This window comes from Sturnus vulgaris, chromosome 3, assembly GCF_052056855.1.
Source record: "Sturnus vulgaris isolate bStuVul1 chromosome 3, bStuVul1.hap1, whole genome shotgun sequence".
NCBI lineage: Eukaryota > Metazoa > Chordata > Aves > Passeriformes > Sturnidae > Sturnus > Sturnus vulgaris.
The window spans coordinates 2,330,513-2,356,492 of record NC_142245.1 but is presented as its reverse complement, the minus strand read 5'-3'; the positions used below and the strand labels follow the sequence as shown (position 1 = coordinate 2,356,492).

The 25,980-nt window shown below is 44.2% G+C and overlaps 2 protein-coding genes across 4 annotated transcripts in view; one reads left to right on the top strand and one right to left on the bottom strand.

Annotated features, from left to right (window-relative positions):
• Window positions 1–25,980, bottom strand: part of PAK5 (p21 (RAC1) activated kinase 5) — a 159,196-nt gene that overhangs the window by 108,557 nt on the left and 24,659 nt on the right. The window lies entirely within an intron of this gene.
• Window positions 3,220–25,980, top strand: part of LOC106865168 (uncharacterized) — a 28,314-nt gene continuing 5,553 nt past the window's right edge. Inside the window, exons 1-4 of one of the 3 annotated variants that reach the window (XM_014895055.2) lie at window positions 3,220–3,688; window positions 13,010–13,153; window positions 14,453–14,556; window positions 15,471–17,651. In XM_014895055.2, coding sequence (XP_014750541.2) covers window positions 3,295–3,688; window positions 13,010–13,153; window positions 14,453–14,553 — 639 coding nt within the window. In that variant the 5' untranslated portion in view covers window positions 3,220–3,294 and the 3' untranslated portion in view covers window positions 14,554–14,556; window positions 15,471–17,651. Of the gene's footprint in view, window positions 3,689–13,009; window positions 13,154–14,452; window positions 14,595–15,470; window positions 17,652–25,980 lie in introns of those variants that run through there. The other 2 variants (XM_088162802.1, XM_014895057.2) reach the window with 2 other exon arrangements.

Genomic DNA, 25,980 nt, shown 5'->3' with positions numbered 1-25,980 from the left:
CCTGTGAAAATCCCAAATCACTGTGCTGGAAACAACCAGAGCCCTCTGTGAGAGGCCCAGGACACCCAAGGGAATCACTCAATAACCCAGCTCACATGGCACACCTATTCACTCAACTTCTTGCTCAGCATAAGAAACAGCAAACCTCGTGCAGAAGTAGAGCATTAATCAGTCATTTCTTGAACAGGCTTGAAAAGAACAATCTACTCAATTAAAATGATGCAGCAGCCTGATGATTAATGCTGGTTGGGAAAGGATTCAGTGGAAGCCCTTGGAAGAGTTAGGCTGGTGACTGTAGTGCAAACTACAAACTGGTGACAGCCAGAAGTGGAGCCAATTAATGTGTCACTGTTGCCCCATGGGTCATCGACTGGCAAAATAGATTTATTTATGTGCTTGTGAATATGGAAATATAAAACCCAGGGCAAGCCTGAGCTCTTGACTGTTCCCAGATATTACAGTAGTGGAGACAAATAAAAAAAAAAATTAAAATAATCACTGCTTTTGAAGTGTTTTCTTGACCTGCACTAGCACCTCTCATTTTAATATTTATTTGTTGACTAAGACGAACAACTGAAGAAAGAACTCTTTCTTAGGGGGAAAAGAAAATTACAAATAAAATAATTTTCTCAGTGGTTCTGGGTAGCTGTTGTTTCACCTCTTAAAAGCAGAGGATTTCTGGGTAAGAGCAGAAGGGTCAGCCTAGAAGAAGGGTGGGAATACTGACATCTCCTGTCTCAAGGGCTGCTGGTGTCAGTGTGGTGGGGGAAGCAGCCGCTGCTGGTTCCGGAAGGGTCACTCAGGCCTACGGGTCACCCAAAATGAGGGGAGGTGTCACCCAGGGCTGCGGGCCCCCCAAAATTGGGAAATTGGGGGGGGAAGCTTTGCCAGCCCCCGCTGCTGCAGCCCCGCTGGCGGCCAACAGGTGGCGTCACTGCATTCATGATAAATGGCATTAATAAAAAAAGGTAAGTTTTGTAAAATACTCCTTTCTTTTTAAGCCAAAAGCCCAAGGACTCGAACAATTCTTTTTTTTTCCTAGAAAAATTACCTCAGATCTGAGGTGAAACGTTGACCTTCCATGCACCCCACACAGAAACACACTTCCCCAATTCCATCACCATGGAAGTGCAGTGAGGAAATAAATCTTCCAACAGGCAAAAGTCCAAACACCCGGGGCCAGCAAGGGAGGATTGGAGCCCTCCACTCCCCTTCTGCTGCCTTTTGGGCTGACCTTTAGTCTCCAGTGTTCAGAGGAGCGTGGAGGCTTTTCACGCTCTGTCAGCACACCTAACAAGCAGAGTGTGCAAACTCATTGTTTAGAGAGGCAGTGCTTTGGGTTTTTCCTTTCTGGCAGCAAAAATCACCATGGGCCTTTTTTGGCCAGGACTGCAGGGATACAGGAGGCTCAGGCTGCCCATTCAAAGCCTGGCAGGTATGTCCTCATCAGCCTGCAGACAGGAGCTTGCCCTGCTCACACCTCAAGCTGGTGAGACACACCAGTGCAGCCCGGACTGCCACTCCTGCTGATCCATGGATGAGAGGGCCAGTGCCACCCTCAGCATGGTGCCCACATCTACTCAGTTTGCCACTCACCCTCTCCCTGCCAAGCATGGCAGCAGGGCCAGGGCTGTGCTGTTCTCACCAGTGGGGAGGGACTCATGTGCTTTCCCAGTCAGAACTGAGCACAGGCATTTGCAGTCGTGGCTCCTGTGCCAGGAATAGGAATAATATCTCTTTTTGCTAAATAAGCAGTGCAGATAGTCCTTTTTCACCACAGATTCTTTGCAGAAGACTGTCCTGCTCCAGTCTTCTGGCAAGAAGGGCTTAAAGATTTGTAAAAGCTCTTGGTGAGTAAGATAAGCCCCCCAAATACACACAGCCCTGCTGCCTCTTGCTGCTGCTGAGCCACTGCAAAGCAAATTGGATGCCGCATCCTCTTGTCCACTCCAAAGAATGATCTGCATGTTTGTACACATTCTGGGTGGGGTGAACAGTCTGGTTTTCCAGAAAAGCAAATCCCAAAAGCACTTGGAGCTGGATGGCTGTGACAGCACAACACTATAGATCCACAAGATGGGATCTGCACGTTCGCACAGAGGACGAGCGAGCAGGACCAGTAAAACGTGTGTGGGTCGTGCTGACAGCCAGTCCCATGCTCCCAGTGCCTTTCCAGCTGGAACACGGAATGAACACGACTCCAATCTGCAACACAACCACAGCTTCTTAAGGGGACTCTTTACACCAAAAAGAAATAGTTAAAAAAATAGTATTTAAAGAGCAGGTTCTGATGCCAAGGCTTTAGTAGTGATCAGCAGCACTTCCACCACGACCAAGAAGGAACAGAAAGGCCTTGCCTCCAGCCTCAGTGAGAAAGCACAAGAAGAGCTGGCAGCATCCCTCCTGACCCTCTTCTGGAGGTCAGCTGAGTCTTGATGATGCAGCATTCACCTTTGCTGGTGTCACTCCCAGCTGGGTTGTCCCCAGTTCTGCAGAGGCTACAGTTGCAGCAGGGAGCCCTGCTCTGTGCCTGCAGCCAGAGATAACTACTCCCCGCGCCATGGCACTGCTCTGCCTGCCTCAGAAACAGCAGAACTCTCCCTTAAATCTCTGTTGTCATTTAAAAAAAGCTCTTTTTCCAGCACCCAGCTTGTTTCTTGTCTCTGATGTGAGTGACCTCCCCCGGACTGGCACAGTCCCTAGAGCTCAGCAGCACAGCACCCCCAGGGTGGTTTGTTTTACAGCACAACAAGAGCTGCTTACACAGGGCAGGGCTCCCGCTCCTGTGCCCATTTGGGTCCCTGCCCAGACTCACAGAAACCACCTGTGTTACAGCGGTAGGAGAGTGGCAGATTTAAGAGCCTCAGAGTGCTGAGCAGATATGGGGAATTATTTCAATTTCATGGTTTCCCAGTGCTATGCACACACTCCTTGAAGAAATCCCTTAAAACTGTCTGCTTCCAAATAACCTATATACATCACTGGCCCCAAAGATGACACATGATGAAACGGCCTTACAAAACAAATCCTTACATTTCAGCCCAGCAGAGCATCCAAGTGCACAGCAAAGCCAAGACAAACAGAGCACTGCTTTTGCCTGAAAACCTACGTGGCTTGAAAATCCCCATTATTGCTCTATCCCAGAAAATGATTCATCCTCCCCACGGGGTTTTGCCTTGCCTCCGCACATTTCGCAAGGCTCCTGGCTTTATAACAGCGTGCTGCACACGGTGACTCCTGGCAGATTCCTCGGCTGGCTTGAGAGTGAGGAGGCAGCAGCTAATCCTCCTAACGATGCTTTTCCTCCTGCAGCATTTCTTCCTGCTGGCCACAGACTTAATGCTCGCCATGACCCTTTCCTGCCTCTTGTATGCCTTCGTGTGCGTTTCCATCGCGTTTCTGACCTGCTGCATTATCATCTTCTCCTTTGGCACCACGGAGAGGAATGTTGATATGAAGGGGAGAGCAATCGTAATTCTTGTGTCCAACAGTTCCATTGGGAGGATGTTTACAAGGAACCTGGATAAAGCAGGTTTTGGGGTGTCTGCTGCACAGTGGTCTGCTCAAGAGGAGAGGACAGTGACAGAAGAGTGCTCATCGAACAAGGAGGTAGCCCAACTCCACCTGACTGAAGATGAGTATCAGAAGACAGTGAAAACCTTCATAGAAAGCCATTTATCCCTGAAAGGTAACTTTTAGGGCAAGCTTGTGGATTGTGCCTACTGTAGAGATTAAAATGCACAAGATTGTGAGATCCTAGTTCAGCATATGAGGAAGGCAGGAATGTTTTAGCAAATGGTAATAACACTCAAACTGCATTGCATTTTGTTCTGCAAAACAAAAATTTTGCTTTTTCCAGGGGAAAGAGCCTGCTTTGGTGGCTGTGAAAGGCCCCAGCAGACCCCAGTCCCTGAAGGAAGGCAAGGTAGGCCAAGGAAGGAGGGGGAGAAGGTCCTATCAAGGCACAGAGGGCTGGACTTGCTGTGAGAAGAAAACACAGAAATGAACAAAGGGGAGCAAAGCCCAGACAGTGACCTGAGGTGAAGGAATGTGTCTGATTTTTAACCTCTTCCGAATTAAAAAAGGAACCCAACTGAGTTCCCTCTTGACTTCTTGGCTGTTGTGGGATTCATAAGAGTCAGGGCAGGGCTTTGTGTGGCAGGTTGGGACAGTGTCTCTGAACCACGCTGCCCTTGTTTCTGTGGGAATACAGGACCTTTTAAAAGCAGCCTGCAGAGCTCACCTGGGACAGCACGGGGCAAGTGTCCTACTGATGGGATGGCTGTAAGCACTGCTTGGGAATCTCAGTCCTTCCTAGGTGAAGGCTGCCAGTGGGAAGACTGGCTTATGCCCTGCTGAGTAACCCCTAGGATCCAGGAATCTGTGTCCCCACAGCCATCATTTTACACCTCTTGGGAGTGATGGAGAATTCAGCCTCAGCCATCAGGGCTGTACCCTCATTGCCCTCAGGGCTACGGGGTTACAAGGGAAGAGGCCAACCCCTCTCCTCCACTGTGAACCTCCCTGAGGGTCCTCTGAGCTGCAAAGCTCTCTATGCTTCCCCACACTTCTGCCTTCCTTCTCCAGCTTCTCTGTCTCTCCTCTCTGTGGTGTCTCCAAGGCTCTCTTTGGGGTTTCCCCAGGGCAGCCTCTCTGCTTGCTTACACCGAGATCTCAGAGAGCATCTCCCCAAAACAAGTAGGACCCTTGGTAGTGCTGCCCAGTACTGAAAGTTGTCTCTGTGCTCCCAGGCCCTGCAGAGGAAGGACATTTGGGAAGTCAGAGCACACACCACGAAGCCTCCCATACTGCAGACACCCTTCGGAGGGGTGGGAGGGAACTCTAGTCAGCACCTGCTGCTGCCTGCAGCTATTCAGGACACAGTTCTGTCACACTGCTCTCCTCCTCAGAAGCACCCAGCAGTGCCTGTGCAACTCTGCATGGCCCAGGATGCATCCCCCAAGTCACTGCCTGCTGCAGGCTCCAGAAATGGCTCCCTGCACACCAGCAGTGGGTTTCAGGCTGAGTGCTCAGCTGCCTGCACGAGCATTTAGGCTCATTTACCCTAGGAAAATTACTCTGGTTAAACCTCGTATGGACAAGGCCTAAAAGCTCCCCAAGCTGAGTATCAGCATAATCCTGCTCTGGAAATGAACAGCAGAGGTTTTCTTAAATAGTAGTGATCTGTGAGACTGTGCTGTTCTAATTAAATGAGATTCTGGCACAGTGATACCTGTCTTTTTTTGCTCTTGACTAGTTTGGTCCCCGTGCTAGTTAAGGGCTTTTGCAGGTGTCATGTTTTATGACAGGGTGATTGGTCGTAGGATCTGTGAAGTTTTACATTTAGGATCTCCTGCATAATATTCACATCATAGATGTGGATGTTGAAATGTATTTCCCAAGTGCTGACCCAATTGCATGGCAGATCAAAGCAGTATGTTGGGAGGGGAAAAAAAAGAAAAATAAAAGAAAAAAATAAAAAGAAAGAAAACCTCACTGTTTTCTTGGGTTTCTTTGTTAACAGTTTTGAGTGAGTGCTGATATTAATTTTGCAAAATTTACTGGGATGTTTTTGGTATGGCTTAGGTGAACATGAACACTCACCACCAACTGATTGATAATGAAAGAATTTAAACCAAATCAAAAGCCTACATTGGTGGGTCCCCACATGCAGTTTGGTCAGCAGGATCGGGACAAAGGCAGGAGAAGAGTTAGTGCTGTAGGGCAGAACTATTACACAATCTTCTCCATTTAAAAACTTCTTTTATGCACTTTGTGTATGCAATTTTTCATTTCTAAAGAAAGGAACCTTTGCTAGTTTTTATGGGGTTTTGTCTTATTTTTTTAAAATTACTTGTTCCCAGAGGACATTTTTACCATTGTATCTTTGTTATTGTAAATAAAAAGATACTTGTTCTATACAATCAAATCTTTTGAAATTCATCCTAAATGTCTTTCAAAGTAACACAGTGAAGACAGAATCCCTCAGTCATGGTTCCTTCTAGAATTAAAATACTTATGACAGCTAAAATATTCTGGTTTTCATTCTAGTACAGGCCCAGCAACCCAAATTTTCAGGAAGGCTTGCACCTTTATTTTGCAGTGACTGTACAAATTAATAAGATGCTATCAGGCCTAAGGAGAATGTAACAAAGGCACAGAGAAATGTAAGTCAGCTCCCTTCCAAATTCTTCCTTTGCTGTGTGATACCATAACTTGGTTCATAAAAAGGCATTGGTTCTTCTGGCTTTTAGCCTTTGGTGCCTTTAGTTTAGATATTCAAGCTTTCTCTGTGACCAAGAGGTCAAAGAGACAGAAGGAAAAAGATGAGAGAAAGAGTTTTATTGCTCACCTCCAGTAGCTGAGCTTGTACTATGAGATATTGCAAGAGCTCTTGGCATCATGTCCAAGTCCTCTGTGATGGAGCTACCTGAGGAAGTGCTCGCTGTGCTGCTCTTTGGGCAGGCTGCCTGGAAATGCTGGCAATTGCTTCACGATTTTCAGGATTGACTGCGGGGAGGGTGGGGTAGGGCAAGGAGGAAATACTGTAGAGATGGGCAAGACCCAACACACAGCACTGACTCAAAAAGAGTTCAGACAACCAAAATGCTGGTCTGGTTATCTGCTGGAGCCTCTGCTGTCACAGCACCTCGGGGTTCACCTGATCACACACAACAGTCACAGGGCTAAGCAGAAGCAGCACTGACTGTGCCAGAGGATCACACAATTCTTTGGGTTGGGAGGGGCCTTAAAAGCCATCAGGGTCCAACCCCAGTGCCATGGGCAGGGATGCCTTCCACTAGACCTGGTTGCTCCAAGCCTCATCCAGCCTGGCCCTGCACACTTCCAGGGATGAGGCATCCTCTGTAATTCCCCAGGTTCCAACAGGAGAGATGATCCTTGTTGTGAGCAATGTCTCACACTGGACAGTCTTTCTCTCTTTGTTCAGATCTCTGCTATGCTGAAGTTGATTACAAGAGTTGTTGGTTTTCATTGGGTCAGGATTTCATTTCTTGTACCTGAATTTCAGATAAGACCAGACAACTGCTGGATTCTTTGGTACTTATCACCTTCCCTCTGTCCCTGTCTCTCAAATAGGAAGGACAATAACTTTCACACAAGCAGAGAAATAACTGATGCAAATTAATAATATTAATTCCTAAATAATGTTAGGGGCCATGTTTGAAACACTCTCTCACCACCACACTTCCATGGTTTTTCAGACCAGTAGCTAATGAATGTTTCCAAGCCCTCTGCAGGCTCCAAAGGGCCTGGAAAGAGCTACCAATGCAGACAGCTAGGCCAGTGGGAGATACTGGACTGCCATCCTTGGCCATCTGTCCTCATCTCCATGTTGCTGTTGGCAAAGTGGCTCTCATGACCTCTCCCTAAGTTAGTGCAGGCCAGATCACCTTATCATTTGATCAGTTTAAATAGGAGTGTTAAGTCGTGTTAATCCAGCTCGTTACTTTCTTCTGTGCACTGTGGGACACTGATGCAATCTCTCAGAGCAGAGCTGTGAGGGCAGTCACACCAGCCTGGGCAGGTACAGCTAATCCTGGGCAAGGAGGGGTGTCCACAGCTGCACTGGCTTGCTCATGGCTGTGCTCTGAGATGCTGGCAGAGCCACACACAGCGCCGAGCTGTCGAGGCTTCCAGCAGCCCCGTGGCTCCTTGGATAGTCTCCACCTCTTCCAAAGGTCAGGCTGCTCTTGCAGCTCTGCTGTGCAGCAGGTAGTAGTGGCAGATGCTCTCCTGATATTTCTCCTTGCTTTGCACCTCTCCTTCAGCATTCCCAGACTTTAGTTTGCCATACAGTTTAGTCCAGGAAGGCATTCTTAGGACAGAGATCCAGAAAGGAAGACCCTACAGTGAGCCTGAACAGGAGACAGAGACATTGGAACTGCTGCCTTGTGTGGTGGACACACTGGGGAAACTTTTGCTTCCTAAGGATGCCAGTGTGGTTGATCAGGTTATTTTATTAGGAGGTAACACTTATTCACTTTCCATACTGTGCTTTCCTTGGGATAAAGGAAAGGCCATCCAGTCATTCCTACACTCAGAGCAGAGAGAAAGTTCAGCTTTCTTTTGGAACAGTCTAGCTCAGTGCGTGGCACAAGCAGCCGTTCCCACAGCTGCAGAGATGGATTGAACAGATGCAATAATCATTGACTGCAATAAACTACAAGGGAGTAGGAATGAATAAAGCAAACAAAATCATATACTCATGCAATTTTAAAGAGTACTGCATTATTTAACTTCACTCAGCTACAACAACTGCAGGCCACCTTGGACAAATCAGCCCATTTTCCAAGCTGTAAATGACCATGTTTGGACTTATGAGTGAAATGAATAATTTTTGCAGCTATGCTTTTTTGCCTTTAATGGGGGTTATCCAGAAGTTTTTGAAAAACTGGCTTGCAATTATTTTGCTTTCCTATCTCTTGGAGATTTATCAAAATGAGAGAAGCACTTTGATACAGCAGCATCAGGGCTATGAAACAACCCAGAGAGAGAAAATAGATCTCATTCTGAAACTATAGGCTAGGAGGAATTATTTATTTTAAGATGAAGGGGAGCTCCCCAGTCAAAGCTTCTTTTTAAAAATAGGAATCTATGAGTCAATGTGTCATTTTCCAAATGAAGCCCTGCATCCAGTACCTCTGGGCATTTTATGGGAGGCCAATTTTCACATCCTTAAAGTGGTTTTGTAATTCTCTTGTTTCGACAGACAACACCTCTGCCAAGCACCGAGCACCCGGGACATCCACATAGAACCTCCTGATTAAAGTGTTAACAATCCAGAAAAGCTGCAGCAACACTTCTCCTCCATCCCCATCCCTCATTCACTGCCAGTGGGCAGAGTCCACTTGGGTTCAAAACCTCCATCCCAAAGCTTTGGTTTTTTTGCTTGTTGGTGGCCAGAGGATCACTGCTTGCAAACCAAGATCTTTAAGTGATAATTAAAAATGCATGTTGGTCTGCCCCGTGTTAAAAACAGGGTTATTTTTTGGATGCATTGCCATGCTCATCACTAATATCAGCCATGAGTACAATATGGAAAGAGGAGGTGAAAGAGCCATGCATTGCCAAGGTCTTTTTTATCTTTCTTCCAAATCTTCTGTTTGCAGACAGGAACAGATGTGGATCGTTTCTCAAAAAGAAACCAAACAAAGCCCAGGCAGTTGGGTACTTATGTTATATTGGCTCCTAAATTCTGCCAGAAGCCATTTTTAGCATCCTAAAACAGTACCCTCTTCACACTGCCCCCGCTTAACTCATGTGAATTTTAGTCCTAAACCATAAGTTTATCTTACAGCAACCCCTAGACAAGAGTTTGATTTCCAAGCTGCATCAATCATTAAACCACACAAGACTGAAGAGTATTTTTAGAGATTGCCAAAAAGATATCTATATTTATGATATGTCATTCTTTAAACAAGTGATCAACACCTTTTCATGCAACTGCAGTGGAAGGATTGGAGATGCAAAGCAAAATAAACCCAAAAAGTATCTGGGAAGCTATTTATTTATCACTTATGCATGATGCTTAACTAATCTCTGATTTTGGAAGTAATTGGAAATAACCACAGGTGTAACATAACCTTTACACTGATTTAAAAACTTCCCAGACAAGAGCTTGGCTTTGCACCAGTTTGGAGATGTCCTTCATTAACCAGAGGTGGGCAGTTTCTGACCAGAAAATATTTTTGAAAAATACCCAAATGATTAAAACCCAAAGAGTTCTACAGATCTGTGTCTTTTCCAAATAATGCAGTTTGTCAAAGTGTGTGTGCACCTGGATGTTTTTACTCTACCCCTTACCTCAGTCCTTCAGAAAAGTTTTCTAGAGGTCAGTGTTAACAGGGAAAGGGAATCAAGTGAGAGAAAATATTTCTGCAGCTCTGCTTTCCCATATTGCAGTGTTTGGAGACAGAAACCTGCTGAACAGTTTTAACACATATGCTTAGAGACTTAATTTGAATTATGTGGTAAAACTGAATATGCATAAAAATGGAACACTTCTGTATATGATAATTAAATACTTCCCTGATACAAATAAATTATCTTTGTGATTACACAACATCTGAGTAGATTATTTATTTTAAATCTACTCTTTTCATATTTCCCATTTAACAGACTGTTTTCCCAACACTTATGCTGCAAACCCCAAGGTAACACAGAAGGATTGTGTGGCATTTTCGGTAGGAAAAGTGAGGCAAGAGCAAACTCTTGTACAGAGTTCTCCTTGCAGCAGGACAGAGGACTTGGCCAGGTCTGTGGTCAGCTCAGCCCCTGCAGCTTTGCTTTGGCACTACACTGTTCCTCTGCTTTCCTGGGGAGGTCCTGAGGGGAAAAGTCTGGCAGGTACAGCCTGTGGCACTAAAGCTCTTAAAAATCCCAACACAGAGCTTGGTAGGCTGACTTAGTAATACTAACTTCAAAAATATGGCCTAAGTTTAGGCCAGGCAGCCATCTGCCACCAGAGGGTTAAAAATCAGCCTATTTTTCACATCTATTGAATTACAAATGCATGCAGTGAAAAGATTTCAGACCTGATGCTTCATTATCCTTAGTCAAATAATTTGTTCTGACTATGTGGTAAAAAAAAAAAAAGCAGTACCTTCCTGCTGTTCCTAGGTGTTTTTTTCCTGGTTTCTAGAACTACATTTATTCTTAAATATTCACTGCTCTGGTTTGGTCAAATAGCTTGAAATCTATGAGCTGTCTGATAAGAAATTACCCTGTCAGGTAGCATTCATTTCTAACCTGAGTGGGTGTAACTTTTCAAGCCAACAGACTGAGGCACAAATAACAAATGGTTATTTTCAATAATGAATAGTATTCATATTTCCCCCCATAAAAATGTTCCTCACCAGAGGTCCATTCCCAGTGGTTAATGCAGACATTTACCCCTGTATGTGTCTATCTGGCACAACACCTGACTGCTTCTCCCATTTGCTTTTCCCTCCAGATCTCAGTGTTGATATTTAAACTCCATTCTGCCTTGTCCTTGATGTAGAAACATAACAAACACCACACAAGTCCGTTTAAACCTTAGAGCAGAGCCAAAATATAGTATCCCAGAAAGTTTTTGATTTCTCTAATCCTGTTCTGGACTTGAACTGCTCTTTTCCTCTAATAGTCCAGGTGCCTGTCCTTCATTACAGCCTTGTTTTCCCCATTCCCATTTTAAGTGGCCATCATTAAATTAACTGAGATGTCACCAATCTAAATAAAAAACTCCTTTCAGGTTGCTTGCCTTTTTCTCCTTCCCTTTGGCCACCTTTGTGGTTTCACATTAAATATACTAAAAATGCATTTTCTCTCTACTGTTGCTACCTAAGACTTGCACAAAATCAGGAAAGCTTTTAGTCCTCATCATAGGTTTGAATTTCCATCCTGTTTTAAACTATGGAGAGCACATTGTCCAATGAATAAACACACTGATGGAAAATTCCCGAGCTTTCCCATAACCATACATACAACATTTACTAATTTACCAGGTATCAAACTGCAAAGGGAGGAATCAGGTCCTTCTTATCCATCCATGCAAGAACAGCAGACTCCAGTGTTATTTATATAAGGTTCAGAAAATAAAAATACAGGCAGAAATCTGAGAATAAGTTATAACTTAAAAAAAAAAAAAGAAGCAAAGTCCCCAAATGTTTGGATGTCGGAAACAGAGGTGACAGGAGGAATGCTCCTGTCATCCATTTGCTCTCTGCATCCCTCTCTTTAGACCTCTCCAGCAGATTTTTATTCATGCCACCAGCTCCAGGGCACAGATCATGTCAGTCTGCGTCAGTCATGTGGATACTGATGCAAAACAGGTCGATGCATTGACTCTGCAACTCAGCCATGGCAGCAGGTAAAAGGAGACTTGGATTCTTAGCTCTGTTTTCTGAGAAGCAGAGAGGCAAAGTGCTGAGAAGGACAACTCTTGGCCAGAAAAAAAAAAGTCACCTGGAGCTTATCTTGGGCTCTTGCTAGAACATTAGGGAGTTATTTTCCTTCATGCCTTATTCTGGCTCTCTCACTAAGGCCAGGCAGGGACTTCTTTCCTCAAGCATGAAGTCATTGTCTTCCAACAGCACCCAGCCTTTCCCCTCTCCCAGGGATGCACTGTCTGGAGACAATCTGGAGAAGCCACCAGGCTTTAAAGAAATATGGCTCCTAAGTAGACACTGCATTCTTATGGGTCAGAGCCCCTTGGCACTCTAATTTGAAGTTACACAAGTAAATAGATAAAAATCCCCTCTCAAAGATTATTCACTACAGCACAGACAGAAATGCCCCAGTTCTGATTTTTTTTTCTCTACAGAGTAAAAAACTTTTGTACCTGACTATGCCCCTGTGTGATACTTGGATGTAATAGCTTGGCATTACAAAGGGAACAAGTGCCTTAAAGAGAGCAGGTCTCATTCAGTGATGGTTTCTAATAAGTGTAATTTGATTTTTCCTCGAGCATATTTCTTAGAAAATACTTCCCTTGCTTTGCTTCTAAGAAAAGCAATTTGCTAACATTTGCCTGATCATAAAATTGATTTGACCTTCTGCAAATAATCTGACTTTCCATCGGGTTGCTGAACTTTTTGAAGTGCATTAGGTTGTTCATAGAACACAGCTTTCTCTTGTTCATTCTGGATAACCTCTTCATATAACTGACGGAAACACTTCCAAAGCTTTTGTAAAATAACTTCAAGGAACTGATTAAAAAAAATAAAGATTTGAAATTCCAAGGAATATGTAATAACACATTTTAGTGGACACAGGGAGGAATAACTACCTTTGAACTCTTGTTTCTAATGCTGAGAGTCTTGCACACTATGGCACTTCCCAGCATGGATTGCTATTACAGAGCTCATTACCTTTAGGTTTTTAATTAGAATGAGTTGCAAGTGGCAAGATTTAATCTGTACCTGTTCTGTCTTTGGAGAAACATCACCATGTGATTCAAGAATGAGCTGGGTGGGTTAACTGAGCTCATACCCTGTTGATTTGGCAGGCATGTATGGGAAGATGAGGAAGCCATCGATCCTGATATGGGATGAAGGGGCACCAGACACATGTGGGTTACCTGAGAGAAAAGCCTCCTGTGAGGGGAAGAAGGTTTTCAAGGCTCCACGAAGGAACTGCTTACTGCAGACAGGTACAACTGAACATATTGCATTTCTCTGACAAGGTCTAGATGAGGGGAAAGTGCCTTTATAATGTTGCAGCCAATACAGGGCTTTTTTTCTTAACATTCTTGGCAGAATTTCAAAAGCAAAGCCTTTGTTTGTGGCCACTTCTCACCAGGGTTGGTCATGGACAGCTTAAAATGTGGGTTTAAAGATTTTAGCTAATATTCTGGAAAAATGTTGCTCTCTCAGACTGGACTTTCAAACAAGACTACCTGGGTAGGACAGAGCCAACGTGCAAAATCAGCTCTGCAAAGCTCCCATTGTCCCAGGGACCAGCTGAGCTCCCTCCTCCTGACACAGAAAATAAAACCCCATGGCTCCCATCAGCAAAATGCAATTCAGTAACTGGCAGCACTGGGCCTTTATCAGATGGCAGAAATTCTCCCCTGGTTTGCTCTTCCCATGGAAAATACTGCTGCTTTAGCATCCACTTGGAAGAGCTGCGTTGTCAGGGCTAGTTGTTTGTAAGGAAGACTTCCTGATTAGAAATAACCCTCTAATTAAAGCATGGCTTTATTTATTTATATGTCATGTTCATTTGTAGTTATTTATCCAATTATAAATTACAAGCTATAATATTTAGTTTTAGCTGCATATGAAACCTCCTCTGTGAGACTGCCACCATTGGAAGGTGTTCTCTGGCCTTGTAAGAGTCTCCACAACACAAGAACACAGACAGGTTCTGGCCCCAGGGAAGAGATGACTCTGGCTGTGGTGTCCCAATGCACTTTGTAAAAGACCAATAACAAAAATAAAATTGTAAGAGCAGGCAGCTAAATACTCCTTCACGAAATACCAGGAAAAAGTAGGCACCTCCTCCTTTCCCAAGTGTCAGTATTAGATGTGGAATATGTCCCAGAAAGATGAGGTTAACAATCAAGAAATCTCTCTCCCAACTGCCTGGTTCTCCCCTTTGTCCTTACTCCCCACAAGCCCTGCTCTGGCTCCCAGGCAGCCAGCACTGGGAAGTGCAGCACTGATGGCCACGCTGCTAAACCTCCTGCTGCTGGCTTCTGTGACTCAGCTCATGTTTGAGGAGCACATTTGCACAGTGTGGAGTGAGCTCAGCCTGTGAGCATCCCCTTCTCCACAGCCCTGCTGCTGGTAGGAGTGGGACAGGGAACAATACCTCACTCTGGGAATCTAAAGCCCGCAGAGGCTGTGCTAAAAAAACATTGGTTTTTTTGTTGGTTTTTTTTTACACAATAATGTTGTCTTTTGCCATTGAGTTAGTGGCTGAACCAGTGTCACTTTTCTATTTGCAGCTCTCTGCATCTCTATCCTCTTTCACCCACTGACCTGTGTCCTGAATCTCCTGAAGAGAAGTCCAAAGCTGCTTGTGCCTCTGCTGAAGTCCAAAAACTGACAGGTGAGGCAGCACCCTCACAGCTCAGTTACCTGCCGGAGGTAACCAGCATCTCTTTTACCCCTGCTGGGACAGGGAAGGGGGACCCAGGTGGTGGGGAGAGGGCTGGGAGAACAGCCCAGGAGCAGCCTCCTGCAGCACTCTGACACCTCAAGGACGTTGCTTTTCTGCATCAAAGTGGCCCTGAGCAGTCCAGCCCAGGGCACAGCAGTACATTCAATTCAAGAGCAAACACAAGACCAGCCAGCTCAGTCTCCAAGGCAGAGCATTAACTGCTCTCCAGCATCTCACTGGATTTTAAGATACACAATAGTTGCTCTTAAAGGGCAAACCCCAAAATATCCTGTCTCTTGTTCATTGCTGGACCATCTCTCTCCAGCTCCTCTATTCTCACTGCTGCAGGCTCCAAAGGCCCTTGGATTCCATCTACTCCAGCACATGGCTGGAAGAGCAATTGAAATGGTGTTCCCCAACATCCCTGCTTGAAAGGAAGCACCAAGAGCACCCTATGATTCTCTGATCCAGGCTTTAAGACAGGAGAGAAAACAGAAAAAAAAAAATAAAACAGAAAACAAAGAAGCAGACAGTTAATGAGATGACCTGCCAGTGTCCCCACTGGGCAGTCTAATCTTTTCTTGCTTTAGAGGAGAGGATCCCTGGCTCTCCATCTAACACTACTGCAGGTGTCTGGTTCTCAGCAGCATCTTTATCCTTTCTGAGTGTTGGATCAGGGCCTTAAGCAGGCTGTGGATGCTGCATGGAACACAGATGTGGATACAGCCTGGTAGCCCCTGCCCTGTGTCACCAGTGGTCGCTGCAGCAGCTGGGCTGAGGCAGCACATGCAGCCAAGCAAGAATGAACTCAGGGAAACGAGCAAAGAGCACTGAAGAGCTAAAACTCTCCTGCTGTCTTTCAGGCAGGAAGGAAACCCACGGAGCACTACACATTAGCACTGTCACACCACAACAAAAAAACAGGAGCATAGCTGGGATCAGAAGTGACAAAGCCCTGGCAGCAGGGGATTATGAGCAGTGACTTCAATTGCAAGACAGCAAAAAACTGTGGATGAAAACAGAAAACATCTTCAGAATCATGACACAGGTCTGCAACTCTCTTGCAAGTCTAATCTGTAAGGAAGAGAACACCAAGACGCTGAAATTTTGGGTTGTTCATTACAATGCTGTACTGTGCACACTGGGATATGCACAGAGGAAAAAACATCTGAGGTGAAAGAAATAAAGGAAGAACTTTGCTGGGAAGCAAAACGCCAAGGCTTGGTTTTCATTATCTAAAGCCACAACTCAGAACTGCCTGACTGATGATAAGAGATGTCACCCTCCTAGGGAGCTGGATCCAAGGAGGAAAAGGAAAGCTTTCAAAACAGCTTCTGTAAGACATTAAACCAGCTTAGTATCAAATCAGACTGAAAACAAACATTTTAATTCTGTGACATCAAAGCACTGAGAGAGAACATGTTAAAGCAGAAAATTCCTGAATTAAAAGCTTGAGGTTTTAGTCTTTACACATTTGGCAAATAACCAGTTACATGAATAATGCCAAACCCATATATTCTGCAGAACATCCCAGGAAATGTTTCTTTTAGTCAGAACCCTGCTCTGAGCCAGTGTTGTCAACTCCCTCAGTGCAAAATCCCATTCTGTGCACATAACCCTGCACAATTTCAGCTGATAACCATTATTTTCTCCTCCAAAATGTGGCAGGGGCCATGTGTGGGCTGCTGCATGGCTGCTGCTTCTCTCCCAAAGTGACCTTCAAGCAAAGGATGCTGCCTGCTTCTGTACACTGTAGTATTCATGGTCTGAAATTAGAGACATTATTTGAGCACAGCTCCTGAAGATATCAGTGGAAGTTTTGCTGGCCCGAGGACTTGGGAATGGCCTACATTTGTTTATAAAGCTTTCCAGTCCATTGGGATACAGGGAACTACTGTGTGCAAGCTTAAAATTATGACCGTGAGGCAATACCACCATGAGATAAATCATAATATAACTGCACTTAAAAGTATGTTTAACACAAATTAGTTATATCAAACTAGAAGTTATAGACTGCTGAAGCTGACTAAGGGATCTGAATGCCCAGATGCTTTTAATTTGAGTGGGAATGAGGGATTTGAATTCCTTAAATAGTGTTGAATGTTTCATCACTAACATATAACACAAAAAAATTAAAGCAACTGGCTTTTCAAGCCTACAAACCTGGCCAAAAGAATCTGGCAATATCTTTAGGCACATCTCTCCAAGCACACAGACATTGAAATTGGAGATTCAGAAAATCCTGAAAGTATTCCAAGTCTTGATTAATATTTTCAGAAAAATATCCAACAATTCCAACATGTTTTTCAATAGATCACTTTGATCCATTTAATAAAAATGTAATTGGGCTATAAAAGTCTGCTAAAAGAAAAATAGCTTTAGCACCAAATCCTATGTCCTGCAACTCAGAACAGAAACAACTGATCACCCAAGACCTGTTCTTTCACCTCAATCTCAACTGCAATACTTCCATTTTTTGAACCTTTTTAAGGAAGTGCAGAATTTGACTTCAAATATAACAGATTTTCCTGGGTAACACTGTGAAATTATTTCCCAAGAGACCTGAAATGTTAGTGGTGATGGAGAACCAGAGGGAAGCTAGTTACATGAACACATCCTTCTACCACTTTAAATTATGTTAATAACTAATCTACAAGCCAATATTATTCCTTTATAAATATCTGCATACCTGTTGAAAGATACTAAGAGAGCATCCCCTTGGGTTAAATACTCTCCAGCATGGTCACTCCCTTAGCAGCACTCTATTTTTGGGGACACTTTTCTCCTGCCTTTCCTCTCCTGAGCAGGGGTCAGACACAGAAACAGCTCCACTGAAGTCAAAGCAGGTACTACCCACCTCCACACTGGATATTGGGAGGTGTTTCAGACACCTGAGGTGAGAGATTTCCCTTCATGTGTTTATTGTAATCAGGGAAGAACAAAGAGGGATGAGAAGGCAGGGAAGCAAAATAATGATTAGTGTAATGGGATTTGCTATTCTTGTTAATAGTTTAATCAATATAAACATATACAGAACCCTCTGACGTGCTTGCCATGCTCAAGTGTTTCTATAATTACCTCAATACTCTTAAGCCATGGTTAGTATCACCTGCAGCTCCACTATTCATTTCCACAACAAAAAAATGCAGGACTGGGATTTCCTGTGTCTAAAACTCAGCCATGCACAAGTGACCATGCCATGGTGTGTCCTGGCTGGTGCTGGATACTCCAGACACACGATGTGGATGTGACAGATGTCAGGACAGGTGGGACTTGCAGACCACACACACCTGCACCCTGTGCTTGTCACACAGCTCTTCCTTGGAGGAATAACTTAATAGCAGCCCCTGACTTGTGAGTTCATCAATGAGGACTGAAGAGATGCAAAAGATAGGAAAGCACAGAGCCACAGCAGGATGAAGCAAAACTGGTCCCAGGGTGCGACAGAAGCAGAGACCATGGAGGTCACTGCAGTCAGGCTGGTGGTGCCACACAGGCTTTGCTGAGTTTTGCCCTAGAGCAGCTGAGTTTGCAATCTGTACCATGTCAATTATGGGGTGTTACTGGTGTCATACCACAGGACACAGCACATGTTCTAAGGAGCCACAGGCTTCCTTACAATCCTTTACCTTGATTTTAGGCAGAGAGAAAGTCTGTGTTAACTTTTGCTTTCATCTCTCTAAATGGATAGTGCCAGAAGCATATATAAACATCTTATTGGTGTATCAGTATAAAGCTCATTTAAAAGGCTTAAAACTGACTTTGAAATAAGCTGAGACAATCTCCAAACTGACAAGTGCAAGGCAGGGGGTTGAAATAATCTCTACAAATGGCAGATTTCCCTGCTGAACAGCTTTCCCCACTGCCGAGCTTGAAGAGGGGCCACTCCTCCATCCAAATGCCTGTCCCCACAAGCTCATGAGAGGAAAGTTGTGCCATTTATAGCTGCTCATCTGTGAGCAGACCCAGCACTGAAACAGTGACTGCCACAGGCAGCATCTGTCCGAGGAGCCTGGACTCCAGGTCCCAGAGCACAGGAACTCTGAAATGGGAAGTCACAAGATTAGTTTGTTACAATGTGTCTAATTTATTTAGGCATTCCCTAAGGATTAAAAAAAAAAAGCAAAAATTAACTATGGGCAATGCTGTTGTATTAGCTCTGAGAAGCATGAAAAACCACAACTGCAAGGAACAATGTCTTATGGGTAGGTGAGTTATTTTGGCCTTTAAAATATTTTTTTTTAATAAAGAACAACTCACAAGTTTCCACTGTGCCACTTGGATGAACTTTGTACTGCAGTGTGTCACGGGTCAGCTGGTGCCCAAGGCAAAGCCTGAAATACCATTCCCCACTGGAGTGCCAAGATCACTGCACAAACACATTCAAACAGATGCAAACACTGATAAGGCAGCGATAGGGAAAAGTCTCAGGCTTCCAAGGAGAAGTGGAATAACAATCCCTTTTTACCTAGGGCCAGCAGAACAAACCTCAAACACCCATCAGAACATCAAATACCCCCTGCTTTGGCTGAATCCTTGCTTCAAAAGAGGTCTCCCACTCCCCTGCCTCCTTTCCAATGGATGTGAGAACCTGTCCCCCTGTATGACAAGGCAGTGAAGCTGATAGGAGCATTACAAAGTATGACCTGGGAAAAGAGAAAGCCAAGGGGTCTGGAGTCCTAATCCAGGTTCCAGGAGCCATTTCTATGCCAGACAGGTTCTGGATAATGCTGCTGACAATCATCCCACAACGCTTGAACTTGAACATTTCTGTCAAAGAAACCTTAACATTTTCAAGAGCTTGGGTTTAGGAAACTGAGATCAAACCCATTAGACATTGGCTGTCCCACCAATTAGTCAGTTCTCCTAATGAGGAGAATTCAGTGAAACTGCTTTCTTGAGAGTTTGTTTATAAAGCAAGTCCAGAAGCCAAGAAAAAAATCCAGTTACCCTGGTTATTCCCTATTTGTAGTACTACTTCTGGTAGCTTGGAGAACTGTCAGAAACCTGCTTTACATTACTGCTCTCTATCAGCCTCCAAAACCCCCATCACTGAGGGGTTGAGGCAAAGTGGAACAAAATCAACCACCTGTACTTCACACACTAATTATCAAGTAAGTTTCAAGTCAGATATTGTGATTTACTTGTTGCGGCATGCACTCTCCTACCCTGTTCTTATCTGTGCTTACACATTTCATACTTGTTATTCAAGTAACTTACACATTCAATACTTCCAAAATGGAAAACCTCTGGATAACTAGAGCTGTATTGCTGAGAAGACAAGATTCCACTGAGATGAGATTACTGGCTCTGATTTAGTTAAGTCAACCTGGATTCATGCTGGTAGATTAGTGTAAATCAGCCCTAGTAGGACCATAGGTGTAGAATGGATTTCCAGAGATTATCTAGTCCACTGGGCAGGGTAGGGGAGGACATGCATAGGCCAGGGCCTAGCTTGTTTTGGAAGAGTCACAGACCTCTCCCAGGAAATCTGCTCCAGTCCTTCACACTCCCTTAGTATCAGATCAGTTACTAAAGTGCCCTGATTTTCCCTGGAAGCAATTTAGCCCAAAGATTCTTGTCTGAACTGCCAAGGTCAAGAAGACCAAACTATTGCCTTTTTCCTTCCCAACAGCTGACAGTGTTTTGAGGAGAAATACAGTCTTCCCCTCAGCCTCCCTCTCCTGAGGATGAAACCTCCTCCATCTTCCCTAGCTAATCAAGTCTTTTGGACCTTGGATCAGTCATCCTGCTTTTCTTTTCATACTCAACCCAGTCCAGCTCAACTTTGAAGTACTCTAGGCAAAAGCAATACTCCTGCTTGCTGGATTATTGCACTTGCCACAGGGGGAACAGTGCTGCTCATACACTTAATGTGCCTTTTGTGTAACAGCATGGTGTTGTTTATTGATGATCAGTTTGGGAGCCATCAAAATGTTTCATCCTTATTGATAAGTCAACTACACATGTAGCTGCTGGTCCCCAACCTGTCATAACTATAGAATAACCTATATGGAGAGTTCATTGCAATCCATAAATCTGTATCAGCAGAGGGACAATGCACTGTCCCAGCAGCATGGCAAGCTGGTTTTGGTGTGGTTTTTACCACCTCTCCACTTGCAATTCATACTGAATTCTAACCCTGCCCAGTGTGCTCACAGCCTTTCCAAAGTGCTGCCAGCATTTAAACTGCATGCTCTCTCTTGCCTCAGCCATTCTACAGGTGTAAACAAAAGACAAATGCAAAACAAAACCCCCCTAAAACACATCCCTATCAATTTTCCAAACAGTTTTGCATCCAGATATTTTCAGCCATGTCATCATTATAAAAGCACATGCAAAACAGCTTCAGAACTCAAACTTTTTGTCACATGTAAAAATAAAATATGCTGCCTGTTACTCATCCCCTCAATTTCTTCTAGGTGCTCTCCAATAGTTTGGTTATTTGTTCCAGTGTTTTTCCAGGAACCAAAGCTAAGCTGACAGGTCTGTGATTCTAGACCTGCTTGTTAGCACCACTTTTGGACCTACAGCTCAAACCTGTACTACTGGGCTTTGCTCCAACAGACCACTTTAGCACATATTTAATTAAGAGGGAGAGACAGCTGTGGCTGTAGAGGGGTTGAGTAACATGATTATTGCTACACATGTAGCAATGTTTTGGATGTTTTTCTGGTGCCTAAGAATAGATACTATGAAAAATCGAAACAAACAGAACCCAACACACCAAACCCAAGCAAAACAGGGATATATTTTCACATGCTTATGACTTTAAGAATGGAAATAGCAACAAATACTAAACATTGACTTTTCACTCGTCCTAGGAGATCATTCTCCAATGCCCTATGATCATCTCCACCATGGTGACTTCTTTTACTACTGTGCTGCTTCATTCTCTTGTTTTGTTAGATCTCTCTCAAATCTCCCATAATACCTATTACATTATGCCTCCAGCACATTCTTCAGCCTTATTAGTCCTTCCTTTTAGGAAGATAATGCATTGATTAAATGTCACTCAGTCTGTCATGAACTGCTATTGACACCTCTTGCAGCAACTTTCTGTGCATTCCAAGGGTGCTTTTATGCTTCTGAATGACAGAGTACTGACAGCTCTGGAGAGCAAGACTGATCTCACCCCCAGGCCAGCTCTGTCCAGACCAGCTCAAAACAACAGCTATTACATATGCTGACTTCAGGATTACCTGTAGCAACATCCCAAAAAGGAAACATTAAAAATGGTCAAAGAACCAGCACACAATGGTGGAGCTCACCCAGACTCCTCTGCTGCTCCCCTTTGTCCCCTCCAAGTTTAGGAAACCTCTCCTGATCCCTACCTAAGGCAATTGCTTAAACACAGCCCTTGATCTGAGGCTGCTGCTTAGCAAATGAACCACTTAGAGCTGTGGAGTGGGCTGGACTCCCCTCACTGGTAATCCCTCAGCTCTGCCAGTCCAGTGGATAATTGTCATTGGAACAGAGTCACCTGGATCAGCAGGTGCTGAGCCCCAGCCCCTAACTCCCAGCAGTTTTGCCCTGCTGGCTTTTCTCTGGTTCTGTTGCTGCTTGTTCCTCGCTTCCAAGCCCAGCATGGATGTGGTCAGTCAGGTTTTCTTCCACACCTCTTCTATCTAATTTCTTCATTCTCTCAACATGAATCATTTCCCCAGATCAGCAGAGACCTCAAAGCACACTGCTTATTCCAGACTGAATTTATCTTATGCATACAGAATTGGGGAGGAATTCCAGCCACCAGAGCTCTCTTGCAAGCTAATTATTCTTCAAAGAAGTTTTAGGCAGTCCCAAGGAGCATTTAACTACTGATTTTCTACTCTGTATAATTTCCCTGCAAAATGTAATCATTCTCCTCCTGTCTCACACTGTCACTTGTCTCTCAGAACAACCTGGGAACAATAAAATAGTAGGATAGAGGGCACCAAGAAGGGCACCATCAAAAAATATAACTCTGTACAAGCAGAGTATGTAAAAGCAAATCCAAGAAATATCTATAGACCCTGTTTAATATTCATCAGCCAGTGTAGGGTATAACTGAAACCCAAATGTAACTGTTATGAAAATTCAGACTAGAAGGAAATCAAATGGAGACAGTGCTCTCAGTATGCTGCCATTTCAGAGTTTCTCATTTCTGGATTTCTACCATAAATGTACCACAGAGAGAAACATTATTGAATACATTGGTTGCTTACAAATTGCTACGTTTTTATAGAAATTCACTTCTTGGGAAAAAAAAAAAAAAAAGGATTTGGCAATCGGGTACTCCAAGGAACTGGCCTAGTATAAATCTATTCCTAACACACAATTTTATGGAACAACAAAATAAAACTGGAATTGAGACCAGCATGTCTTAAAAATCCTGTTGTGCAGTAATAAGCTGGGGTTTTTCCTCCATCTCCTTGCAAAAGAAAGCCCTTCACACATGATTAATTTAATGAGCATTAAGAATGCCTTTTGGCTTCAGAAATTCAGCACCTTTAAATATACCTGTAATCAGAATATTTAAGCAGATACTGAGTTCCCTGCTGCTGCTTAATTCCTGTGTGTTTGCCATGAGCTCCAGCTTAAGGACATTATGGAATCATCCTTTGGCACTGCCCAGTGAGCTGCCTGCTGAGGGACAGGCAGGTTCTGGAGGGGCCAGAACCACCTTTATCATCATCAGACAACACAGGCAGGAAGATAAGGGCTTGTGAGGAGAGGAACAGGGAGAACAGGGTAGAGCAGGATTGCTTTGCCCACGTCAGTGCTGCCAAAACTGTGATGTAACATTAAGCCACTCCCTGAGTGCTTTAATCAGGACAGAGCTGCACAAGGCCAGCTCCACAAGCTGCCTTTGGGTCTCTGCTGACCTTTGTCAAAGATTTGCTCTTCCCTCCTGGTATGGCCACAACAGAGCAAAGAACTGATTTTGATTTCTTCCATGCCTGGGATTAAAACCTTGCAGGACCCAGGACGAATGTTGGCTCTGAGGCTGTGCTGCCCAAATTTGAACCTGGTTTAATCAGGTTTTGCCCCCCCCTTTCCTCTAGATGTCAAATCACAGTTCAGGAGGGGAAACGAAATGCTTTGGAAAGTAGAAAACACAATTGCCATTTGTGGTAGGGTTTTTTTTACTCTTTTTTTCAGAGATTTCAAGTCTTTCCTGTTTCCCTTGGGAAAATAAATTCTTATCAGAAGCTATTTAATGACAGAAAAGGAAAAGCTATTATCAACTTAAAGAAAAAAATACAGCTGAGCAAATTTAGGTAAACTGTGTCCTGCCAGGCTGAGAAGCTGGTGCTCAGAACACAGCTCCTTTCATATGCCAACACTTAGCTATGCATCCTGGCATTTATTATTTACCAGCCTCCATGTGACACAGGGCTTTCAGAAACAGGATATTCTTTAGCAACCCAGATAGGAACAAAACTCAGCCTCTAAATGGTCCCAGTGCTTCAGGAATGGCTTGATTCTCAGTGGTCTGAAACACAACTGTGGCCATCCCTGTCCCCTGCCAGAGCAACACCAGTGGGCTCTGCTGAAAAGGAAGCTGGTTTCAGGTGGAAACACCATCACAGAACTGGGGTGCTCTGTGGCACATTGTCTGAATTTGAGTCAATTCCTGTTCCCTGATTGTCTGGCACCTTTGGAAATCTGCCAAAATTAAAAAGGAAATGCAATACCTCCAGAGGAAGGGAATGGTCAAAACCCACATGCAAGTATTATCATTAAACCCTTAAACACAAAGTTCCAAATACTGAGGCTTAAAGTTATGCTTTGAGCCTCTTGTGAGGAGCATTAAAAATGACCCAGTTTAGAGTCCTGTTAGGAGGCCTTGAACATTCCCTGTGCTGCTCCAAAACATTTCCCTTACATTTGGGGGTCCATTCAAAAAGTGGGCATTTACACGATGGCAAGAAATACCCTGGCAAAGTTCCTTTAGAATTTAAAGATCTCCATTTTCACTTTCCCAGCATTAACAGGAGCACTGTCTTCTGTATCTTCAGGCATCTGCATGAAGAAATGAGGGCTAGATGCACAGATGCTGCAAGCCAAAGGAGAAGGCAAGCTGGGAAGAAGCCAAGCTCCACTCAGGAGCAGAGTGACATTTCAGAACATTATGCTTGGGAAGGTGCCAGTCCAAATGATCTGCACACTGCCTGGGCTGGAAGAGTGAGCCCCCATATTTCTCTAATGGTGCAGTTGAAATTTCTTACCAGTGATGCAAATGTTAAGGGAGGCAAAAATCCCAAGTCAGGGAAATTGCTCAGCTCAGGGGTATAGGAAAACACCAGCTGCCAAAAAATGGGTCATGTATGTTCTCATAAAAGATTATATGAGGAGGCACAGTAACATTCCTGTCCTGTTATCCTCAAAGAGCTGTCCCTGCCAGCCATGTACTCCCTCTCTGAACCCAGAACTTGGCTGTCTGTGCTGTCCCAGTATAGGACCAAGGAGGTAACCCCATGCAATTGTTCAGAGATGTCAGGCTGGACAGTGCTTCTGGCAGCTGGAGATGGAGCTGTGTCAGAAAAACCAAGCCTTCTTTTCTGTGGGCTTTCCAGGAGGAAACTGGACTTATTGACTAATTCCTTTTGCATAATGTAGGTGAGGTTTGGGACCAGATGCAGGTGGGTGAGTGGTAGCTGCTGTCTCGAGTCACTCTTTGTGGGTCTCAAATTGCATCAGTGAGCTTAGCAGCAAATTTCAGTGTCTCTTCTCTTCAAAGCCTCTCTTCTGTCTATGATACTGCTCCTCTTGCACTTCTCCAACTCTAAAATGGAGTTGGCTTTTGACTTCTATTTTTAAAAGTTCTATTTGACTTCTATTTTTAAAAATGAAAACCTTCACATATTTCTGTCCTTTGGGTTTGTGGGTTTTTTTGGTTGCTGTTGTTGTTTTTGAGGGGGCATCAGGGTCTGCAGGTATTATTCTTGACCTGCACACAGGACAACTCAGACGTGTAAATAAGGAAACCTGGTTTCTGTGTCACATTCATCTGATTTTATCTGTTAGACCACTTCTCCTGCACTTCCTTACCCATCCTTGTGCCCTCACTACCAGCTGATACACTGCTAAGGAAAGGCAAATGATACTCAGGACAAAACTGCAGAGTAATATCCACAGAGCTATTTCCCATAGAAATTGGTGTCTTACCTCCTCCAGGCAAATGATGTGCCACCTTCCGGGCTGTCTTTGAACAGCTGAACACAAGGGCAACAGGAATGTCAATCCCCCAGTCTCTGATTTATACCCTTAGCTAGAGAGGGATGACAGTAAAGTTATCCACACCTTCCCCTCTGCCAGCACTTTGCAGGATGACAGACCTGCGTGCTTTTCCAGCAGACTCCTGGCTGTGCTGGTCATCACCTCAAAGCA